General features: G+C 52.8%; 9 protein-coding genes across 9 annotated transcripts; 5 read left to right on the top strand and 4 right to left on the bottom strand.

The window, feature by feature from the left end:
- Positions 1–1,000: 1,000 nt before the first annotated feature.
- Positions 1,001–3,622, top strand: BP01DRAFT_391997 (arrestin family protein). Its single transcript, XM_025578113.1, has 5 exons — positions 1,001–1,134; positions 1,205–1,348; positions 1,416–1,734; positions 1,794–2,222; positions 2,282–3,622. The coding sequence occupies exons 1-5, from the start codon at positions 1,076–1,078 to the stop codon at positions 3,125–3,127; spliced, it is 1,797 nt and encodes a 598-aa protein (XP_025431031.1). The 5' UTR covers positions 1,001–1,075; the 3' UTR covers positions 3,128–3,622.
- On the top strand, positions 3,247–3,644 carry BP01DRAFT_52287 (uncharacterized protein). Its single transcript, XM_025579922.1, has one exon. It carries the CDS (start codon positions 3,365–3,367, stop codon positions 3,596–3,598), a length of 234 nt encoding a protein of 77 aa, XP_025431030.1. The 5' UTR covers positions 3,247–3,364; the 3' UTR covers positions 3,599–3,644.
- A 417-nt stretch (positions 3,645–4,061) lies between these two features.
- BP01DRAFT_356963 (PH domain protein) lies at positions 4,062–6,525 on the top strand. The gene is made up of 4 exons (XM_025575083.1): positions 4,062–4,553; positions 4,617–4,742; positions 4,809–4,901; positions 4,961–6,525. The coding sequence occupies exons 1-4, from the start codon at positions 4,428–4,430 to the stop codon at positions 6,167–6,169; spliced, it is 1,554 nt and encodes a 517-aa protein (XP_025431029.1). The 5' UTR covers positions 4,062–4,427; the 3' UTR covers positions 6,170–6,525.
- Positions 6,526–6,527: 2 nt separating this feature from the next.
- Positions 6,528–8,335, bottom strand: BP01DRAFT_52257 (uncharacterized protein). Its single transcript, XM_025579921.1, has 2 exons — positions 7,768–8,335; positions 6,528–7,694 (listed from the first exon to the last, which is right to left on the bottom strand). The coding sequence occupies exons 1-2, from the start codon at positions 8,172–8,174 to the stop codon at positions 6,980–6,982; spliced, it is 1,122 nt and encodes a 373-aa protein (XP_025431028.1). The 5' UTR covers positions 8,175–8,335; the 3' UTR covers positions 6,528–6,979.
- On the bottom strand, positions 8,182–8,877 carry BP01DRAFT_356961 (uncharacterized protein). Its single transcript, XM_025575082.1, has 2 exons — positions 8,777–8,877; positions 8,182–8,710 (listed from the first exon to the last, which is right to left on the bottom strand). The coding sequence occupies exon 2, from the start codon at positions 8,692–8,694 to the stop codon at positions 8,497–8,499; it is 198 nt and encodes a 65-aa protein (XP_025431027.1). The 5' UTR covers positions 8,695–8,710; positions 8,777–8,877; the 3' UTR covers positions 8,182–8,496.
- A 611-nt stretch (positions 8,878–9,488) lies between these two features.
- BP01DRAFT_356960 (lactoylglutathione lyase GLO1) lies at positions 9,489–10,992 on the top strand. The gene is made up of 5 exons (XM_025575081.1): positions 9,489–9,630; positions 9,710–9,766; positions 9,837–9,872; positions 9,951–10,661; positions 10,724–10,992. The coding sequence occupies exons 2-5, from the start codon at positions 9,733–9,735 to the stop codon at positions 10,897–10,899; spliced, it is 957 nt and encodes a 318-aa protein (XP_025431026.1). The 5' UTR covers positions 9,489–9,630; positions 9,710–9,732; the 3' UTR covers positions 10,900–10,992.
- A 36-nt stretch (positions 10,993–11,028) lies between these two features.
- BP01DRAFT_423594 (uncharacterized protein) lies at positions 11,029–13,073 on the bottom strand. Its single transcript, XM_025579630.1, has 2 exons — positions 12,838–13,073; positions 11,029–12,766 (listed from the first exon to the last, which is right to left on the bottom strand). The coding sequence occupies exons 1-2, from the start codon at positions 13,014–13,016 to the stop codon at positions 11,155–11,157; spliced, it is 1,791 nt and encodes a 596-aa protein (XP_025431025.1). The 5' UTR covers positions 13,017–13,073; the 3' UTR covers positions 11,029–11,154.
- A 593-nt stretch (positions 13,074–13,666) lies between these two features.
- BP01DRAFT_391992 (uncharacterized protein) lies at positions 13,667–16,117 on the top strand. The gene is made up of 5 exons (XM_025578112.1): positions 13,667–13,886; positions 13,944–14,153; positions 14,205–14,653; positions 14,712–14,939; positions 15,005–16,117. Exons 1-5 carry the CDS (start codon positions 13,782–13,784, stop codon positions 15,939–15,941), a joined length of 1,929 nt encoding a protein of 642 aa, XP_025431024.1. The 5' UTR covers positions 13,667–13,781; the 3' UTR covers positions 15,942–16,117.
- Positions 16,118–16,180: 63 nt separating this feature from the next.
- Positions 16,181–19,234, bottom strand: BP01DRAFT_356956 (calpain-like protein). Its single transcript, XM_025575080.1, has 7 exons — positions 18,642–19,234; positions 18,381–18,567; positions 18,065–18,329; positions 17,751–18,011; positions 17,596–17,701; positions 17,343–17,534; positions 16,181–17,285 (listed from the first exon to the last, which is right to left on the bottom strand). The coding sequence occupies exons 1-7, from the start codon at positions 19,044–19,046 to the stop codon at positions 16,272–16,274; spliced, it is 2,430 nt and encodes an 809-aa protein (XP_025431023.1). The 5' UTR covers positions 19,047–19,234; the 3' UTR covers positions 16,181–16,271.
- Positions 19,235–20,440: the final 1,206 nt, after the last annotated feature.

Genomic DNA, 20,440 nt, shown 5'->3' with positions numbered 1-20,440 from the left:
AGCCACCCGCCGGATAACCACACAGCCGTCTAAGGCTGATCTTACGAGGGTCTGATCAGTCCAGACGACGGAAAAGGTCTCAAAGGATTGGGTGGACTACATAGATTCATGAAGACTAAATAAGACCTCCGGATCCCACTGCGGATAGCGAATGTTACTGTGTACTTTGATGTTGTCTCTGGGGCTATGATTGAAATTGATCTACTATTGAATACTCAGTGACTGACTCTCTGCGATTAATCTGGTAGGTCATTCATTTCTTCATTGACCTGTCACTGGATCTGGCTTTGTTTGTCACACGTTTCATTCAGGGTTCATGGACTGTTTCTTATCTCCCCCTGGATGACTTGGCTCAGCTGATACTGATAATGATAATCATCATCATCATCGGCTATTCTAGTTCTATCTTTAGTCTAACCATTCAGTGTTAATCTGGAGTTGATCGTATCAACTCCGGTTCTCACCACCCCAAAATTTTTCTCCGACCCAAGAATCCATCAATCAATTCTTCCAATTGAGTAGTTTTTACTTTCTACCTACGGTTCCCGCCTTGCCACAGCCGGCCTTCACGACGAAGCGATACTCCGAAAAAAGGCCCTGTGACGGAAACGGCCTGCAGACTCACTTCCCTCGGGGCTCCACCAACCACCATTTCCTTGCTTAGGCTGTGGGACCCTCCGTTGTTGACCCATTGATTCCTTTCTATACGGAATTCTGATTACTGCCAGGCTTATTTTTTGCCTTTTCGTTTTTTTTTTCCCTTCCATTTTAATTCACCTTTATTTTATTTCTCGGCCCCCCGTCGCATCATCGGGGGGGTTTTTTTTCCTCTTCTTTTTTTCTTTTTCATTTTCCCCTTTGGATTTTTCTGCCGGGGTCCTCCTTTTTTCGAGTCTAATTTATTACATTTATCTCCCCCTCCCTCCCACTACTACTATTACTACTACTACTACTACTCACATTCTGCCATCCCATATCTCACATCACAAACACTTCCCCCCCCCCCTTCTCCCTCACCTGGCCTACGTTTGTCCTACTGGCGGCTGCAGATAAGCGCCCGCTGGAATAAGACGTCATGGCTCTCAGTTTCTTTGGTGCCGGAGGCGCCAGTCATGCGAAATACTTCGATATCCGGTGAGTCAGTACGGTATGCCGACTGCGACTCCGAGTTGACTAACCATGCCCCTCTCCCTTGCGCCAACAGGCTAGATGAAGACTACATCGTATTTCGCGGTGGAGAAGAAGAAGCTGCCAGTGCTCATTTGAGCGGCAAGCTGCTTCTTTGTCTCTCTGAACCCCTCTCTATCAAACACGTCCGACTTCACCTCACCGGCATCTCTCGTGTCTGGTATGTGATCGCCTCCCCGTTCTCGCCGCCAACCTTCCCCGTTGGATGTACTAACAGCTGCGAATAGCTGGCACTTGCCTTCGACTACTGCTGGCGGCGGTAGAAAGTCATGGAGGGAGAAGGTCTTTTACGAAAAGACGTGGCGATTCAGAGAGGCGGGTAAAAGCAAAACCGAGGTTCTGCCGGCCGGTAACTACGAGTATCCGTTCGACCTCGTCCTCGAGGGTTCAATGCCTGAGAGTGTCGAGGGTCTGACCGACACATATGTCACATATCGCTTCAAGGCTGAGATTGGGCGCAAGTACATGAAAGACATCATTGTCCGCAGACCTCTCCGCATCATTCGCACCCTGGAGGCTAGTGCCCTCGAACTTTCTCATGCTATGGTAAGCAGCCCCGATCCCAAGCATATCTGCATTGACCACTAACCCGCGCGAATCTGCAGTCGGTGGAGAATGTATGGCCCAACAAGATTGAATACTCGATCAGCACCCCCACCAAGGCTGTTGTTTTTGGAACCTGCATCCGCGTGGATTTCAAGCTCATTCCGCTGCTGAAGGGCCTCAAAATCGGCCAGATCGTTTCCCAGCTCATTGAAAGTCACGATTTGACGCTCAACCCGGAAGATCCTGATTCCATTCGCAATACCTACAAGAGCACCCGCACGATTCTGAATGATGAGCATGAAGTTGACGAAGAAAACGGCATCGATGTTATCGACGAGATGGCTGAAGGATACCAATTCACGCGCTATCTGGACCTGCCGAAGACGCTCGCTCGCTGCTTGCAAGACACCGACACGCGCGGCATCAAGATCCGCCATAAGCTCAAATTCCGTGTACAGCTGCTCAACCCGGACGGTCACGTCAGCGAGGTACGCAAAGCTCTTCTTATTATTATTAATGATGAATCCCTTCCTGACAGTCGAGACAGCTCCGAGCGACCCTCCCCGTCTCGATATTTATTTCGCCCAACCTCGCCATCGACGAGAACAACAATCTAGTCGATCAAACTCCTCAGTCCGCACAGCGCGCGATTAGCGATATTGCGCAGCAAGCTCCTCCTTTGTACGGCGAGCACCAGTTCGATCAGCTCTACAGCGAACTTGACCCTTCCGGTTACCGGACACCCGGACCGGGAAGCGGCAGTCACACCCCCTTCGGAGCGCTCAGTCGCAACATCTCCGTCGAGAATCTGGCTTCGATGAATGCTTTGACGACCACCGATATTTCGGCGTCCGCTCTGCACAGTCGGCTGTCAAGCCTTCGTGCCAACCTACACAACCATCCCTCGCCACCTGATCACGAACAACATTCGGACACCGAAACTCGCCGTCTTGGGGTTCCTCCCGATTACTTCGGTCCCTCCTCCGGCTCGGGCTCCAATTCCCACAGTCCCGGCAGTCCTGAGCTTTCCCGACGCCCCTCGGATGAAGTCATCGGTCACGATCACATTCACTCTGGCATGGCTACGCCTTACCATCCGCAGTATGCCGAGGTCGAGACTCTCAGCCGTGTCCCCAGTTACTCCACTGCTGTTCGAAGCAGTGTGCGGCCCTGCGATTCTGCGCTGCCGGATTATCAAGCGGTCATTGCCGAGGACGTTGTCTCTACCGCTCCTCAGTCGCCCCAGCAGGCTTATATTCGCAGCCGTGGGAGCACCTCGTACTTGCCATCTTTGGACTCGCTTCATACTCGTACGGGCTTCCTTGGCTCTCGTTCTGCTCCCCACGACGACGATGACCGCCGGCTGCGTCTTGTCCAGGCTCGCGCCCGGTAAACTTAACACGCACCTTCTTTGATACTTCATGAGACACGCACAAGCTACGAACCCGGGCATAGCTGGCTTCGCCCTCTTATTACAAAACATACTACACCACCGCACATAATCAATTCCACTCGGACGCGGGACGTCTATCAACATTGCATTAAACTCTGGCTCATGTCAATGAAATATACACAATGCGCATGCCGTCTCTGAACTACCTTTGACAGTCGGGGACGGTTTTCTCAACGCATGTTGCATGGTTGGACTAGCGGGACAGGATTGGAAGATGGAATCTGGCGTTTTTACAACATAATAGAAGGAAATGGAACATCAAGGATAAGAGCTGGGCGTTTATTTTCCTTTCTTTTTCTTTTTTTTTTTTCTTTTCCCATATGGAACTCTTCTCTCGATCTTCAGAAGACCATTACATTACGAGCTACGGCCATACTAGCAGTTTTCGCAGTGATATCTGCACATCTGTAACTACCAAACCAAACACTAAATCACACATAGTCTTTTTTGCATGGGATGATATCATGTGGCGGCGGCAGCTTTTGCCGACCCGATTCGGAAAGGTGGGACCCGGATGTGGGTTAGTTTTAGTTGTTTGCAGCATTGTTTGCAGCGCCCCTCAATAATAATGAAAGCCCATTATTCCATCAGCATCAGCTTTAGTCTCGATTTCTCCTCTTCCGGAGGACCAATGGTCACAGATACTATGGGCATTCGCAACTGCATCGCATCAGAGCCCAACTGAACCTATGCGTTGGCAGTCCGCATTGAGGCACGAGTTGAGGAAAAGTCAATGAAGAGCAAGGGAGGGGTCGACAATCGACAACCGCCGACGCCATCATGGCTTGCGACAATCATGGGCGGTGACTTCATCGGTCGGTCAATCAATGCTCTTAAACTTCCTTCGATCCCCTCTTGAGCTTCTTTGGTTCATCTACTTTCAAACCTACACATTCTGACTGGGATAGACTGACTGTGTGTGATGCACTTTTGTTTGAACCCATCCCTGTCTTACTTCTCCATCAGGCGTCGTCATTCAAGTACATAATTCGTGACTGACACTCGCAGTTTTCATCCCGTCCCCTCATCAAAGCCCCACCTCCGCTTCAGCGTGGAACTGCTTCCCCCCCCCCTAAATCATCCCACTAGTTCCCGATCGCGCTTCCGGCTCCTCCACAGCTGCTTAGCTGCAGTGTTATTTTTCTTTGCCCCTGTCGCATCTACCCTCGATTGATTCGACCGCTCCAAGCACCAGGCGCCTGTGCACAACATCCACCACTCGATAAACATTGCAGGAACAATGTCGGCTACAGGCAGTCCCATCGAGCAGAAGCTCCCGGAGCGTACGGCGACCATCGGGAGTACCATGACCCGACGGACCTCGGGCAGTGACGACGAGGCCATTCCTGACTCCGACAGCAATGAGGTATGTAGCGATGAGGCATCTGTGACGAATGGCTTGTGCTAATTGGTTCTTGTTACGCGTTAGACGACCAACCTCCTCCTTGAACGTCTTCGGGCTTGGAAGCACATGTGTGGATACCTCGAGGACTATGTTTCGTCCACCGCCAAGTTCTCAAAGTCGCAGGCGAAGGATTTTGAGAAGGTCTTGAAGGTGCGCGAGAACTACCATGTACGCTGTGTAGCGTCGGATGCTGATTGAGTCAAAATTAATGCGCAGACTGTCAATGAGCCGCTCCGGGAAGGACACCATTTCTCCCAGAGCGTGGGTGGAGTCGCTTCGTGGTTCGAGAATATCCGCTCTAATACTCAGGTATGCTGCTAGCACAAGAGATTCTGTCGCATTTAGAATGGCTGTTAAGAGATCTGCAGGGTATGGTCAACCTGTACCTCGACTCGGAAAAGAATTTGAAGGGGTCTGTACTACCGACCCTCGAGCGCCTCCACAAGGAGATCAAGGCCAAGTCCAAAGAGCTTCAGGGTGGCGCTGCGAAGGGCGCCAAAGCTGTTGACAAGGCACGCGGTGTCACTCAGAAGCATATTGAACTGCTTGCGCAGCACACAGCCACGCTCGATGCAGCACACGGTAACAAGATTGACACCGCTCATGACCCCTACATCCTGCGGAGGGGTGTCGTTCATCGCCTGAACAAGCAGGTCATCGAGGAGAACAACAACCGTCAAGACATTATCGCAGTGCAGAACAACTTCCAGCAATTCGAGGCTCATGTCCTGCAAACCGTCCAGAGCGCCATGGAGCAATTCACCATCTACATGAGCAACCAGCTCGACCGCCATCGGGCCATGTACAGCGACATACTGTCCAACGCTCAGCGCGTTCCTCCCGATTTCGAATGGGTCAACTTCATGACCAGAAATGACCACATTCTCGTCAATCCGGACGCACCTCCGAGATCCCTCTCCAACATCACCTTCCCCAACCAGGACCACCGTGCTACCAAGCCGCTCATTGAAGGCCTCCTTGAGCGTAAGTCCCGCGCCATGCTCAAGGGCTACAGCAGTGGATACTATGTTGTGACCCCCGCCCGCTACCTGCACGAGTTCAAGGACAACGATGACCTCCGAAAGGACCCCCATCCTGAACTGTCCCTGTACCTTCCCGACTGCGTGATCGGTGCCATCGACGGCGTCAAGTTCAACGTCAAGGGCAAGGATGTCTCCGGCGGCAAAGTCGGAAACGCCTTTCACACCAACACCGAGTTGAGCTTCAAGGCCACCAATCCGAACGAGGCCGAGAAATGGTGGACCATCATCAAGGACGCCACTCGTGGTCCCATGCACACGAGCAGCAGCACCGCGACATCGCCGACTACCCCTGCCGCCATCGATACGAACCAGCCCCCGGCCTACGCCGAGAAGGAAGCTGCTTCCGCCGGCGGCGTCAGCCAGGCCCAGACCCCCGTCACCCCTGCCAGCGCCGCCCCCACCAGCGCTGCGCCCGCCGGCATCACCCGCACTGATACCAGCGGTACCGGCACTCTGCCGACCACCGCCAACCCCACGACCGCTACAGCGTCTGGCGCCCAAGTCCCTTCGCCTATTGTTGAGAAGACCGCCTGAGAGAGCTCTGTCGGTCTTGCGATTCCAATCCTACTTTTTGGATTCCAGCCGGTCCTTGCTACTTTCTGTTTTGCTCAAGTTTGTTTGGCGGTGACCCATTTCGCCTTTCGTCTCTGATCTTCCCAAGCGCCATATTTCCACCCATTTGACTACCTCCAGTTTACTACTGCAGCGCGTAACGTGACGTATGTATGTGGGTGTTTCTTATGTCTGCTTTCCACTCACCGAGCACTGCCCTACTGTTACTCTAGAAAGTCTTGGGTTCTAATGTATTTAACTTTTGACTGTTGATGCTTTTGTTACTAATCTGGCTAATGAGCCCTCCCCATCTGATGTAACATTTAAGTAATGCAGTATTTTCCTTCTATGAACAAAGGTGCGAGACGTATTCAATACATCCAAACTACCGGCGGGGTTTAGTTACAAACAATAGACGTTGCAAACGCCATACAACATAATAAAAACATAACCCAGATACTCAAAGATCCGACCGGTAGCAGACAACTGATGATAGTTATCAGCAGAAAGAAGAAAAACGATCACGATGAGATGATGATATCATGAACCCGCTCAAAGAATATAAAGGACGATCGAGGGCTGTATGATTCAAGGTGAACAGGTATGTAACTTGCTGCAGACTAGGTATAATGAAGAAGAAAAAGGAGAAGCAAACAAGATTGACAAGGGTTTGTGGAAGTACCACTCTGGCGTTCGGAGGTGGCTTGAGAAGATGCACAAGAGATGAAGTAGTGGTACTTGCTTTAGTCTCTTTTCTCTCTCTTGTCTTTTCTTTATTTTTCTTTGCTTGATTTAGAAGTCTTCTGGGCTTTCTAGGTCTTCTAACTTCTGACTCAGAAACCGACCTAGAGCGGCAGATTTGGACTCCAAGGCAAGGAGGATCGATGGGGACGCGGAGAGATTCAACGTGGCGAGACGGGCAAGGTCGCTGCTGCGGTCGATCTCGTATTGGGTTTCTAGGTGCGAGTCTATTTGTGAGTCGCTTGTGTCACCTCCGGGAGCACTGGTGCCGTTACTTCGGCCGCCACCCCCGGCGTTGGAGGATACGACGCTGGCGTAGGTGCGGACGTTGTGGGTGGCATTGGAGGTGGAGTCGGGGGTGTTTGCGCCTGATGCATGGTGATTGTGGTTGTGTTGGTGCGTGGAGCCGTTTGGAGTCGCGTGTGCGTGGCCGTTCGGGGTGCTGGCGGATGCATCCTGGGCGCTGTTGCTGCCCAATTTTGAGGGTCCGATGGCGGCAAGGAGGACCTTGTCGGCTATCGGGGTGACGACGGCTACGGAGTCGTCGAGCTCGAAGACAATTGATCCGACGTCGCCGAGTGATACAGAGGGAGTGGTCACGTATGACGAAGGGTGGCTGGCAGGGTTGACGCCGGTGAGGTTGCCCGTTGAGGCGTTCTTTGCATAGCAGGTATAGGCTGCGCCGTATGTGGCGCTTAGGTTCCGGAGCTGACGGGATGGGAGAGTCGAGGCGTATGCGAAAATGGCGCCGTTGGTAGAAAAGACTCTGTCGAGGATTATAAGTGGTCAGCAGGTAGGCGTCTGGTAGGAGGGTGCCTGGGGAATGATGCAGGACATACATTATCGAGGTGATTTCAGGAGGCGAGAGATTGTCCTCGAGAAGGTCACTGAGCGCCTCCGCGTCCAACATCTTGATATCCGGAAGTCCAGGAATCATGGCAACGGTCTCGTCCAAGGACGGGTCGTGACAAGCTTGTGGTGTGGTGTTATTGCTGCGGGTGATGTGCTCTTCGATGATCCAGTCTTTGGGCGGGGACCACGAGCAGTCCTCTGGGAAGAAGAAACAGTTGTCCCAGTAGTCGCGATCGTTGTGGTCGTACTCAATCGGTTCTTCCGAGTATCCGAGCAAATCTTGAGCGTATTGGGCTGAACTTCGTTTCCAATATGGACTGTACGGAGATTCGGGGAGAGCGCTGATTTTCCGGCTAGAATAGCCTGGTCGAACTGGATGCTTGAATTCAGTCATTTTACTGTGCAGCAGTAATAGTCCGGTTTGATCTTGAGAACAATGGGAGAAGGATGCGACAAAGACAGTGTCCAAGCATCGTACGCTATGGTTTCGTGGTAATAGATTCAATGATCAAAGACAAGCCTCTGAGGGTAATACATTAAGTGATATGCGAGGGGAACAGGACGCTTTGGTTTGCGCAAGGCTGGTTTTAGGCAGACAGCTGGTAGACCTAGGCTCTTTTCACATTTTATATCACGCTATGGTTATAGGCAGCGGGTTGGTAGCTCAATGACGTCCCAGGACACGGGGAAGCTGGCGCTGCCGGAGGGCGCATGTCTCAGAGAGGAATGACGGCCCCGGCTGCATTGCCAGCATAAGAGGCAATATAGGCAAATGCAAGAACACGAAGCAGCATGATAGGTGAGATAAGAGCAAGCGAGGAGAAAAAAAAGAAAAGGGAAGAAGGTTTGGGGGCGTGGCTGTCCAGGGAGCCAACAAGCGCGAGACCGACTTCTGCCGCGTATGCGATGATCATCTGGCGAAGGATGATCCTAGAGGATTCTATAAGGCAAACGGAGAGAGGGGGGGGCGGGGGGGAAAGAGCAGGAAGCACAAACCTTAATATAATGTATCTGAAAACAAGATGCAGAACAAGATGCAGTGGAATGGCTTGCAGTGGAGAGGAAGCGGAGAATGGAATGAAGCCAACAGACCGAGGACAGGCAGCGAGTGAGACAGAGAGGGGGAGAGAGTCGGAGAGAGAGAGAGAGAGAGAGAGAAACACTGACCACCCGCTCATACTCCCGGCAGAATCCCCCAAGTCATGAGGGGAAATTCCCCCGCTTTTGTCACCGCCTTTGCAGCCATCCGAGGATGAGGAAGAGTAACTACTACGATTAGTAGACCTACTCAGCACATACAACACACCGAAGAACACTTTGGAACGGAGCTATGTCATAAATCGGCATCAGCTTTGGACAGTAGCGGCAAAAGCCTCTCCAAATCATCCCCAATTGAGGTACCTACAGTTCCCGGCAGCTGACTCTCTGGACTAGTGATTACTAGTATACAACACTCCCTACTACGTCAATCTATGACAACCTCCAAGATTGAAACATGCCTGGAGTCACTGGCAAAAGAACAACTTCTCTTTCAATTATACCATTCGTGGCCTTTCACGATCAGTGACCGGGAATAGCTTCATTTTGCGTGTCACCGTGTTCAATGACTAGTTAATCAATCATGGCGATGGATTAATAAGATAGCGTCATACACGGGCGCCCCCACCTCAATTTTCAACGGGTTCTCCTCATTTCTTTAGTGAACTACCTATCGTTTATTTAAACTAGGTTGTTAGTCTCCTCCAATCGACCCCTCCTTCTTGTCCTCTCTCCTCCATTCATGTTCTCCCTTCCATTCTTGCGCTCCTCTTTCTCCCGGGTCCTCATTCCTCGATTCTCCATTGTGTCTGGTATGATCTTCAACCCATCTCCGAGCTTATACTGTACCCCACTTCGAAGCTGCTGCTAACCAGTCTGGGATCATTGCAGGAACCAGTCGATCATTCGCAACCATGGCGACCGATACAAACAAGTATAAGCTTCACCGTTAGTGCTTGTGCGATCTTGGGCCGACTAGACAATAATTCAACTAACCACCGACATGAGGGAACAATAGACACCATGATCCGGGTCAAGGACCCGCAAAAATCCCGTGCGTGCTCGTCCCCCCAGTTCCAAACCAATGCAGGCGACACAATCAGGCTCGACTAACGAACGTTCCCGGTCCCAGTGGAGTTCTACAAGTTCCTCGGCCTCAATCAGCTGCAGCGCCTCGATTTCCCCGAGAACAAGTTCTCCCTCTACTTTTTGGGCTACAATGGCCCCCAGTCCCTGCAGGGCGAGAGCCACTTCACCGACCGCAACGGCGTGCTGGAGCTCACGCACAACTATGGCACTGAGACCGACCCCAACTACAGCGTGAACAACGGCAACACCGAGCCGCACCGCGGCTTTGGCCACATCGCCATCTCCGTCGACAACATCGAGCAGGCCTGCAAGCGCTTGGAGGAGGCGGGCTACCAATTCCAGAAGAAGCTCACCGAAGGCCGGATGCGCCACATTGCCTTCGTCAAGGACCCTGATGGATACTGGGTCGAGATCATCCGCCGCCACAATGAGGACGTTGGCACCACTACTGACCCGGGCAGCTACCGCTTTAACCACACCATGCTCCGCGTCAAGGATGCCGAGGCCAGCCTCAAGTGGTACCAGGAGGTTTTGGGCCTGAATCTGCTGCGCACCAGTGAGAACAAGGAGGCTGGCTTCAACCTGTACTTTCTCGGCTACCCCTCCTCGAACCCTGAGCTCAAGAAGGATGCCAAGAACCCCGTCGCCGAGTGGGAGGGTCTGCTCGAGCTCACCTGGAACTACGGCACCGAGAAGCAAGAAGGAAAGGTCTATCACGACGGTAACTCTGAGCCTCAGGGCTTCGGTCACATCTGTAAGTCCCATAACCATTCCTTGCGTTCCTACTTGGGTGGGTCACTTGCTAATCTATCCTAGGTGTCGCGGTTGATGACTTGAATGCCGCCTGCGAACGCTTCGAGAAGCTGAATGTCAACTGGAAGAAACGTCTCACTGATGGTCGCATGAGGAACGTGGCTTTCGTCCTTGACCCTGATGGATACTGGGTTGAGGTGATTCAGAACGAGGCGCTCAAGCCTACCGGTGACTGGTAATTTAGTCTGCCCGTGCCATCGGTGTCCAAGTCAGTTCAATATGTGTATTAGTTCCATATGACTCAGAATGTGATCTACAGAAAAGATTTCCACGTGCATCCCTCTTCTAGAAATCTCTATCACTAACAAGGGTGCTCGCATATCCCGTAGTAGACTTGCTTGAGCTCACAAGATGATCCCAGACTCGAGACTCTAGACACTAATGCCGACCCGTTGATCTATCCATATAATGTACACAGGGAGGCAAACCACAGTTCAACGCTTATTCTTGCCAGCAGCCTCCAGCATCACCTCCCGCAGCCACTCGCCAGCAAACTTTTCTGCAGAGGCAGGCCACACCTCCTCTCCGACCTCCACAAGCGAGACTCTGCTCTCCCCGAACCCTTTCTCCCGCCCCCAGAAACAAGCCCGCCGCATGACATCAACCACATCAACCGCCTGGTGAGCCAGGACACGATCCGCATACGTCTTCCTCTTACCCGCACGAGACTTGCGTTTTGCCAGAATCTCGCGTACGGAGGACGGAGCCCCCAGCATACTGCTGTTTCTGACCATGCCACCGCCGCCCCCGTCGCCACCACCACCGCGTGCAAATACGCGCACCCACGGCAGCGTCACGTCCAAGCGCTTTACACCTCGGCTGGGGTGGTTCAACACCGCGGGCCCGCTGATCCCGTAATCCAGGCCATAGGGCGGCCATCGCAGGACGCTCCTTCTACGCCGCACGGGACTTTGGTTCGCCGCCTCGTCATCATCTACAGCTCCTCTTTCTCCTCCTCCTCCTTCTCCTTCGTCATGCTCTTGGTTGGCGGTGGCGCTGGTGGCGGCGGTAGCGGCAGCTGTGGCCTTCCTGCTGAGGTAAGAAAGCAAGGGGGACGGCCGTGGCGAGGGGGTTTCCGGGCTGCTCTCAGAGGAGGAGGAGGAGGAGGAGGAGGATGTGTGGGCGGACAACGCCGACATGCTGCTGTCTGAGAGGCTGGGGTAGAATTTGTACACGCTTTCTTCGAAGAGTTCCTGCGAGGTTTTCGGTTGCAAGACCGGGATCGGGTAGCCCGGGCCGGTCAGATACTCTGGGAAGAGGCGGGGGACGTCCTTGGCTGGGGTGCGGAGGAAGAGGAGAGGGGAGGCGAAGGCGTCGAAGTAGCGCTCGGGGGTCGTGAAGTAAATTCGGCGGGCGTGGAGAAGGGGCACCAGGTCGTGCGGCGCGGTGGGGATTGGTGGTTTCCTGCTGCGGCTGGAGTGTGCGGTTCGCTTTCCTTCTGCTGCGGTTGTTGTTGTTGCTGTTGTTGTTGCTGTTGGCGGACTCGGCTCCGTGGCTTCGGGCACGGATTGTAAGCAGTGGTCGTCGAGGGCGGTCCAGTCAGCGACGGGTTCGAGTGCGGCGACGGCGTGGACGAGCTGCGCTTCAGTCAGGGAGAGCATGATGGCGAGGGAGCCGCCGATGTGCGTGCCAATGACTCCTAGGCGCTGGGGCTGGAGGTTCTGGTGCACCCAGTCGAAGCCGGCGAGGGTGTCGTGGATTGGCGTCGGATATTGATACAGGCCGTGCTCAGGTGCGGCTGGTTCTGTGCTGGTTGGTGTATCTTCCGCAGTGCTCGATGCGGCGGGCTCTATCCTTAGTGCGTCTTGAGATTGTGAGCTTGGGGCACGGCCCAGCCGGTAGTTGATGGTTACTACGGTTGAGAGAGTGCTAGAGGCCAGGGCTTGAGCCAGCGATAAGCCGGTAGCATCTTGCGCAGATGAAACTGTGTCATGGCCGCTTGGCTCGGAGGCATCAATCATTCCAGATTGATTGAACACCGGGCCCGGTGGTAGATAGATGATTACATTTCCGTTCTGGACCGAGGAGCCATTCGGGTGGGTTACTCTGCGGTTTGTCAGGTGTCCGGCTCTGATAAGCGATTGTCTCGCGAAGAGTGGTTGGGTGTTCGAGCTTACTCCAAGGCGATCTGCCCATTATTCCCTACCGGGACATTGATGGCATACTTGCTATACGTCGATGACGCGAGTCGCGCGCTTCTGCAGAAGCAGCGGGTAGATCGAGGTTGCCACGCAAGGACGGCGGTGTAGTATCTCACTGAGGGCAGCCCTGGCAGTGAGCAGAACAATTGGCGCATAACACCCTGGACACTCTATCTACAAGAAAAGCACAGCAGATGGAGATGAAGTCGAGGAAGTAAGCATTGTTTCAACGGCGTTTGACTGGTTTGACTGGTTTGACTGGCTCCCCGGAGCAGACACGCGCTAACTGCATGCGGTAATGATGCTACATCCGAGGTAATTTCCCAATTAGGCAGTCACCTATTTATTCAGTTCATCCCCATCCAATTTCCAGCTGGAAGTTTTGAAATTCACATGAGATCCATCTCAATATCTTTATAAAGTCCCTTCCTACAGTTTGATTGATGCTTTTAAATGAATGTGGAGCAGCGATTTATTCTGATTCACTAGACTCTCGAGACATGCTTCATGGAGGGCATCCCAACAATGACGCCAAGCAACAGCAAAGCCACGAGAGAATGGGCTATACTACCGTGGCGAAGACAAAAACAGCCAGCTCTCCTTACTTCAGCCTCAGCGAGTCCACCATCGTCTTGTCCGATCCTGATAGGCACCTCTGGTCATAGCCCGGCCTAGTTGATGCATGCACTGATCGACTGTTTCAGCCAATGATGTCAACGATATCCACCCCCGCCTGATTGATTGTCTGGTACTTTATGAGTGCCTGGACCGCGCGCCAACACAAATTCAACGTACTCGACAATATAACGGCTTCAGTGTCATATCCAGAATCAAGGTAACGGCAAGAAGTTGCCAAATTCCTCTAAGGACTCAAGTGGAGGTACATCTGTTGCAGCACAGGTAACGACAGCCGCCGTGACATGGCAGGCGCACGACCCAACACCTCCACGAAATCCACCCAGGATGACCTTGTACCTGGCGTGCCAGATGAGGACTTGTGGCTGTTGATACGACGTTTCAACAAGGTATACCGCCACCCAATGCCTGCAGCCCCGCTATAGTATAAACTGATAGTCGTCAAGCAAATCTACAATGTTCAAGCTACATCCGAGTCTCGGGCGGATGATCTTGATCTCAAACCAATCGAACATGAACAGTTCCCGCCCGAGAAAGTGCGGATCACCTTTGAAAGATTTTACGTCTCCGTAATTCCAGGGCTGATTACTTTCTATGGTCATCTTGCCAGGCTGCGGTCGTGGAATGAGCCTCGCCGTACCTCAGCCTTTTGTGTAGTAGGCTGTCTTTGTCCGCTAGACGCTCTATGGATTGCTGATGATTCTCAGATCTACTTCATCGCATGGCTTTACGGTAGTCTCATTCCTGTCTTATCGCTGCTTCTAGCTGCTCTGATTCTGTTTCCGTCGATACGACCCATGTTGTTCCCTGGTCCACCTACTGCAGACGTTGGAATTGAGACCCAGCCACAGCAAACCACAGCTCAAACCAAGAAGCACAAGGGCGAGGCTGACGAGCAGGAAGCCAACAGTCTCATCAACAACATTGCCAAGATTGCTGTGAAGACCGCGGCAAGTAAACATGGCCAGGAAACCAACGGTGACAGTCTAGAAGAGACTCTGGCATCAGAGTCGACCACTGAAGTCAATGCCATTCCAGATGCTGCGGGGACAGGAGATGAAACCAAGAAGTCTATGAGAAGAGCGGTGGCGAACTATACCACTCAAGCAATGCATATTATCAGCGACGGTACGGACATGTACGAGATGTTCTCTAAGTGAGACCCCGCATGCACTCCATACGCTCACTACCCGCCCGTTCTGACCATATATCAGCGCTCTTTCACCAACACCACCCTTCTCCTCGGTGACAGCGCAGATCCACCTAGTCGCGGTTCTTTTCTCTATCTGCTTGATCACACGTTTTGTGTCAAACGACTTCATCGTCGGGGCCAACAGCTTCACACTCGGCTTTGTCTTTTTCGGTGGCCCCGTCCTTGAGTACTCGATGAACTACCTGAACAAAAAGATTCCAGACTGGAAGAGGTTCCTCGATCCACGAGAGTATGTATATTTGACAGACGAGCCCTAGTAATGAGGGCGACATGCTGATTTCGAAAATCATCTAGAACTCTTCTCAAGGACATTCCTACGAACGCCCAATTAACCCTCACCCTGCTCCGGCTTTGCGAAACCAACAACACCCCGCTCCCCTCTCCACCATCCTCCGTCCAGTCCCACTCTAATAACCCCATACAAACCTGGATCACTTACAAGGACAAGCTCAAGATCACAGCCACCGCAGCCGCATCTGCAGCAGCCAGCACAACCAGCCTCATGACAACCGCCTCGACTGACGGTGCCACGGCTACCACCACCACAACGGCCACATCTCCATTTGGTCCCCCAACGACATCCAAGCGCAAAAGTTTCCTCCCCCGTCTCCTCCGCATCCTCCAAACAACCGTCACTCTCGCCACAAAAGGCCAGTTCGCCTTCAACCAAGCCATGGCCATCGCCGGTGCCACCCAGGGCACCCGGCGCCTCCTCCTAACCATGCACCGCCGCAACTGGGATTGGGAGACCTCCGGCCCGGACACATTTGACGCCAAATACGAGCGCAAACGCGGCACCTTGGTCATAGACTACTCTCACGTCGCCGCACTAGCAACAGACCTCCCTACGTCTCAGAATAATGAGGAGAACGAGGGCAAGCAACAAGAAGTAGCAGCACCACCGGCAGAAGCAACCCCAACTGCGACCCTCTACTTCAGCACCCTCCACTCGGCAACATTGGAAGACCGCAGACTCGAGCACCAGAAGAAGGGAACGGTGCTGTTCCAGCTCCCAGTCAATAAAATCAAGGGACTTCGAAAGACGGAAGGACTGGGGTGGAAGGGGAAGTTGATAGTCGAGTTGGCGGCGGGGAGCAAGGAGTCGATGGATGGGCTCGTGATCACTGGGATGGAGGAAGGCCAGATGTTCCATGTGACCGGGATGCGGGCGAGAGATCAGCTATTCAATCGGCTGGTGGCGATGGGGGGACAGGCGTGGCAGAGGATATGATATATGATTTATGCGTTATTTACTTCGACTGAAAATATTTTGAGGATACTAGGGTCTTGGTCCCTTTGGAATGTTTGGGAATGTGCTTCTTGCTTCCTTCTTTCGTGAGAAACCAGTTGTACCCAGGGTATTGTTCTGCTATATATGTTAGGCTCCATGATTAGCATGCAACTAGGAAAAGCAGTATGATTCGAATCATTCAATATTTTCAAGGCGCGAGATGATGTAAATGAGATTGTTGAACATTTCTACACTCTAGATAAAGTGATGCTGACCAGGATGAAAATGATCCCCTGCAAATTGCACACCGCGCTGCTTAATTACTCCCTCTCAACGAGACTGCTTTTCTGACGTCGCACTCACAGCCGGATCGTCCATATCCAGACACGCCTCCGTCTCATCCTCCGGCACCGGACGGAGAACCTCCAGTGACAACTCCGAGTCCTTGGAGTACACCCGCAAGCCCACCACGCAGACAGCATTCCACGGATCCCCGTTCGCGTCCACCTCCTCGCTATTGTAAGACAGAGTGCGGGCGGGGGTCTTCGGCTCCTCTGGCGGCATATCCAGATCGGAATCGAACTCAAAGCCTTCCAGGTACTGGAGATCGGGGTTGGGCGTGTGGACGGGAGAGCGCTTGTCACGGATGGAGAGGGAGACGCGGCCCCTGATGTGGTCCTGGCCGTTCACAACATGAGAGCTGCTAACCTGGATCGTAGGGATCGAGCCGTTCTCCGTCGGGATTTGCGCCTCAACATGGTGATCGATGTTATGGCCGCCGTCGGTATGCTCCGCGGCGTCCGCATCCTGGTTGTTGTTGTTGTTGTTGTTGCTGCGATGGCCGGCCGCCGCCGCCCGCGCAGCCTGTTCGGCGAGCGCTCGCTCCTCGCGTCGATGGCTTCGGGCTTCTCGCTTGCGGTCGCGAATCCACTGCTTCTGAAGTCGCTTTTTGGTCTCCTCCCGGAGCTTGCGCCGTTCAGCGGCCCGGTGCCGCTCTTCCCGCTCCTCGCGAGCTCGTTTCTCGTTGTCCGTCTCGGGGACGATGCTCTTGGCGTGGGCGAGGTCGTATGATAGACCGATTTGCATCAACTTCTCCCGTCGCGTCGGGGCGAGGCTGCGCACAACGTCCTCGGTGGGCATTTTCTCGTTGTCGCGATAGGCCGTGACCTTCATAAGGACATGGTAGCGGCCTGGCTCGAGATCGACTTCGACGTTCACACCGCGGTACATGAGATCGCTACTGTGGCTGCGCACAAAGTAGTCGTCCTCGCCTTCTTTTTGCAGGCGGAATTTCAGGGAAAAGTCGTATTCACCAGCTAGTCCTTTGTAATACCGGTCATCGAGCTTTGGGGTCATGGTCAGTGACCTAGTAACCTAGAAAAGGAGCTGTTGCAACTGTACCTGCGAAAGGACGATGACTACAGGTCCACCTTTGCTCACGTTGAGCGCGAACTTGGTGTTGTGATAGTCGGCAGACCAGGGGACATTCAAGGTCGTCCATTGCTGAGTTACTGTCCAGTCATCATCGAAAAGACGAGTACGATCGAAGTGCTGGTACTTTTTGAGCAGATCATCGTATGAGATCCAGAAGAACTGCAGTACGGTCAACGGTTAACATGCTGCATTGCCTGCTTGCAGGAATGAGGATACCTACACCATCATTACCGAATTTGTGTCCTAATTTCTCCATCCACTCGGCTGTCCATTGTTCAGAACCGTCGCTCCAGGCGCCGTTCCATTCCTTTTTGCCCCAGGGGTTCCTAACAATGTCTTAGGATCATGCTTGCAGCGCAGGCCAGATTAACTTACCGCAGTCGTAGCAAGCGATGTCCATCTATCTCCCGCGCCTCCATGATGGAATAGGAATGGTTCTCTGAAATGCCCTTCCTGTCTCTTGGGGGCCCTCGATAGCTTGGGTCCAGCCAGTTAGAGAAAAGACCACAGCCACAGCCAAAGAGAAACTCCTTGTTGACCTTCATGAGCTCCTCATTCCAGAAACGATCTTTGTCCAAGATATTGCTTGACAGGATATCAGAGGTGACTCCACCCGTCAGGTCCTCTAGAGCTTCGCTGTAACGCAAGTATTAGCATCTGTGGTTCACAACGAGTAATATGCATCTTACCCCACGAATCCACCCTCGATCGCAGAGTAGTCACCATGAGCCTTGGCGTAGGCTTTCTCCAGCAAAGGCAGCCATGTCTCATTCTCATCCACGCACTGAGCGAAGTACAAAGCTCGAGAGCCGGTCTGCCAGGCTTTGCGATATTCTTCTTCGGTGTCCTTCCGGTTGATGTCATCCCATATCGGCCGCTCATCCACAGATTCATAATAATCAGCTGCACGCAGATACAACTTGTCGTCCACAATACATTGTTGCCAATCCCCATCTTAGGACATGTCAGTCTCCGATCTAACTCATCGAGTCGGGGTACCCCTACCTCTGTAGAACACAAATCCGTACACGCCAACTTTCTCGTTCCGAGCCACACAAACATTCTCAATCAAGCCTTCTTTGTTTCCCATTGTGCATAGCGCAGCCATTAGCCAACAGTCACCGTCGCGACCTTGGCGTACATCAGACGCAGTAGGCCCGTTGACGTAGAACTGCGGTTTTTCAAAAATTTCCTAGTGATGGAAAGATAGTCAATATCTGTCGATTGCAAAACAACAAATGGCCTTCTTGGAGTTTCCGAACTCACCGTGACCCTCTTCACCCCCTTAGGCCGCATTTCCAGATTCTTGTCCATCAACCCATCGAGGTAATCTCTCCTCCCGCGCTTGAGATCCGATGCGATGTCAAAATGAGGATCCGAGTACTTCTGGTTCAGCCGTTCGCATTCCGTGGCGATGCGCTCAACGGAGCGTTGGCATTCTTTCCGTGCTTGTTCGTACGATTTACCGGCCACCTGAGCTTGAATCTTTCCCTTCAGGTCGGCGGTCCTCGCAGCCTTTGTGCGCGCATAAGGATTGTCCGGCAGGACAGTGTTGACCATTCCAGGAAATTTGGAATTGAAGTCAGTCCAAAACTGCTTGACTGTTTCCTGGGGCGGTTGGTTTCGCATCCTGCTGCCAGAGCGTGACGAGAGTGGGGGAGTATACGCCATGTCGGTATGATCTTCACAATCCATTGGCACGGTAGATCGTCAACAACAGAATGTTGCAAGAACAAGCAAGGGCCAATGCACGGATCATCAAGGTTGTTGAAACTTGAAGATGAAACCTCGCCCCAGAACTGAGGGTCGTTTGAGCCTTTATACACCCTAACTTGGGCCCAAGCACGCTGGCCGTCATAGTATCAAATCGAAACTAAAGTGCTTCTCCAGACAGCCTCAGACTGGAAGTGCGTAAGGCAGGCCAAGCATAATTTGAACTTTCTCTTGCATGACAGGGGGAGAAGCCGGTCGAATGGTTCGAGCCCAGGTCCGAGCGCTTACCAAGGCGCTCGTATTGTTGAACCACGCGCACCGGGGCCTTCTAAAATTAATGGCCACTGATAAGGCCTAAGTTGAGCCCGGCAGCAGAGCCGCGGATGGGGTCCCGTTTTGGCCCCCAGTCAGCACGGTAGAAAGTCAGTATTAATCCGGAAATCGCCCAGGTCAATACCACCAAACAGCCAGGGACATTAAGCATAAGCTGCTGACGGAATGGAAGAGGAAATTTCAGCTCGTGGTGGCTGGATATCCAGGTGGTGGTTATGACAGAAACGGTCATTAGTCCGTATAGCGTGCATAGTAAGGAGGCGGGGTGTGGGTTTGGTGTATTTCGATGCTCGGTCGAGGTGCATCGCTTCCACGCGTTGATTCCTTCGGAGCTGCCGGACACTGTGACTACGGACTAACGAGAATGCAGGGTGATTTCCTGGTGAGCTAGAATCTTGATTTCTCGAACAAAGAGAACTGATAGTAACCGGTTGGGTGGATGGAGAGGAGGGGTTGGCAATCTGGCTGAGCCTCCTCAGAGACTACATGATACGAGGAGCAATATAAACGGGCTTGCAACTCAGCCTTCCGCGGCTGAATCTCACTGTCCGTCTACATCCCGGCTGGATTTTTGACCGCTGTTTCTCTCGTTTCGAAGAGTTTTCTACTGTAGTTCACGTCATTAGCCAGGGTACCTTGTCAGTCGGAATACTTGTCGGTGTAGTAAGCCACGATCTGTGAATCAGCTGCAGGCGCAGGCATATCCTCGCACTGATGCAAGAGATCTGAAGCCACATGCAGATTTCTTCGGATACCACCACATAGTGACACAGAAGGGGCTCAGCCTAAAAATATATAGACTGGGAGATGTAATCGGGTTTAGTGATGAGTTGTTTTGACGGTGGTGGTGGTGGTGGTGGAAAAGAAGACAGGGAAGGCTGGAACGGGGAAGACCGTAGGATAACTAGAAAAAGCACGCCCCATGTCATCGGCTGCTTTGGAGACCACCCTTTCTTGCTTTAGCGACACAAACCTGTTTGCCATCGAGGTACAGGAGATGGAACAATTTAGAGAACAAG

This window comes from Aspergillus saccharolyticus (assembly GCF_003184585.1).
Source record: "Aspergillus saccharolyticus JOP 1030-1 unplaced genomic scaffold BP01scaffold_16, whole genome shotgun sequence".
Taxonomy (NCBI): domain Eukaryota; kingdom Fungi; phylum Ascomycota; class Eurotiomycetes; order Eurotiales; family Aspergillaceae; genus Aspergillus; species Aspergillus saccharolyticus.
This window is presented reverse-complemented; position numbering and strand designations above follow the sequence as displayed.

Coding starts and splice junctions, on each gene's coding strand:
- BP01DRAFT_391997 (XM_025578113.1), top strand. CDS start 1,076: ATGGCTCTCAGTTTCTTTGGTGCCGGAGGCGCCAGTCATGCGAAATAC. Junction 1,735..1,793: donor TCGAACTTTCTCATGCTATG/GTAAGCAGCCCC, acceptor GCGAATCTGCAG/TCGGTGGAGAATGTATGGCC. Junction 2,223..2,281: donor CGGACGGTCACGTCAGCGAG/GTACGCAAAGCT, acceptor CAGTCGAGACAG/CTCCGAGCGACCCTCCCCGT.
- BP01DRAFT_52287 (XM_025579922.1), top strand. CDS start 3,365: ATGTTGCATGGTTGGACTAGCGGGACAGGATTGGAAGATGGAATCTGG.
- BP01DRAFT_356963 (XM_025575083.1), top strand. CDS start 4,428: ATGTCGGCTACAGGCAGTCCCATCGAGCAGAAGCTCCCGGAGCGTACG. Junction 4,554..4,616: donor CTGACTCCGACAGCAATGAG/GTATGTAGCGAT, acceptor GTTACGCGTTAG/ACGACCAACCTCCTCCTTGA. Junction 4,743..4,808: donor ATTTTGAGAAGGTCTTGAAG/GTGCGCGAGAAC, acceptor ATTAATGCGCAG/ACTGTCAATGAGCCGCTCCG.
- BP01DRAFT_52257 (XM_025579921.1), bottom strand. CDS start 8,174: ATGACTGAATTCAAGCATCCAGTTCGACCAGGCTATTCTAGCCGGAAA. Junction 7,695..7,767: donor CCTGAAATCACCTCGATAAT/GTATGTCCTGCA, acceptor AATCCTCGACAG/AGTCTTTTCTACCAACGGCG.
- BP01DRAFT_356961 (XM_025575082.1), bottom strand. CDS start 8,694: ATGATCATCGCATACGCGGCAGAAGTCGGTCTCGCGCTTGTTGGCTCC.
- BP01DRAFT_356960 (XM_025575081.1), top strand. CDS start 9,733: ATGGCGACCGATACAAACAAGTATAAGCTTCACC. Junction 9,767..9,836: donor AAACAAGTATAAGCTTCACC/GTTAGTGCTTGT, acceptor AGGGAACAATAG/ACACCATGATCCGGGTCAAG. Junction 10,662..10,723: donor TCAGGGCTTCGGTCACATCT/GTAAGTCCCATA, acceptor AATCTATCCTAG/GTGTCGCGGTTGATGACTTG.
- BP01DRAFT_423594 (XM_025579630.1), bottom strand. CDS start 13,016: ATGCGCCAATTGTTCTGCTCACTGCCAGGGCTGCCCTCAGTGAGATAC. Junction 12,767..12,837: donor AATGGGCAGATCGCCTTGGA/GTAAGCTCGAAC, acceptor GACAAACCGCAG/AGTAACCCACCCGAATGGCT.
- BP01DRAFT_391992 (XM_025578112.1), top strand. CDS start 13,782: ATGGCAGGCGCACGACCCAACACCTCCACGAAATCCACCCAGGATGAC. Junction 14,154..14,204: donor GTACCTCAGCCTTTTGTGTA/GTAGGCTGTCTT, acceptor GATGATTCTCAG/ATCTACTTCATCGCATGGCT. Junction 14,940..15,004: donor AGGTTCCTCGATCCACGAGA/GTATGTATATTT, acceptor AAAATCATCTAG/AACTCTTCTCAAGGACATTC.
- BP01DRAFT_356956 (XM_025575080.1), bottom strand. CDS start 19,046: ATGGCGTATACTCCCCCACTCTCGTCACGCTCTGGCAGCAGGATGCGA. Junction 18,330..18,380: donor CGGATTTGTGTTCTACAGAG/GTAGGGGTACCC, acceptor ACATGTCCTAAG/ATGGGGATTGGCAACAATGT. Junction 17,286..17,342: donor TAGTCATCGTCCTTTCGCAG/GTACAGTTGCAA, acceptor ATGACCCCAAAG/CTCGATGACCGGTATTACAA.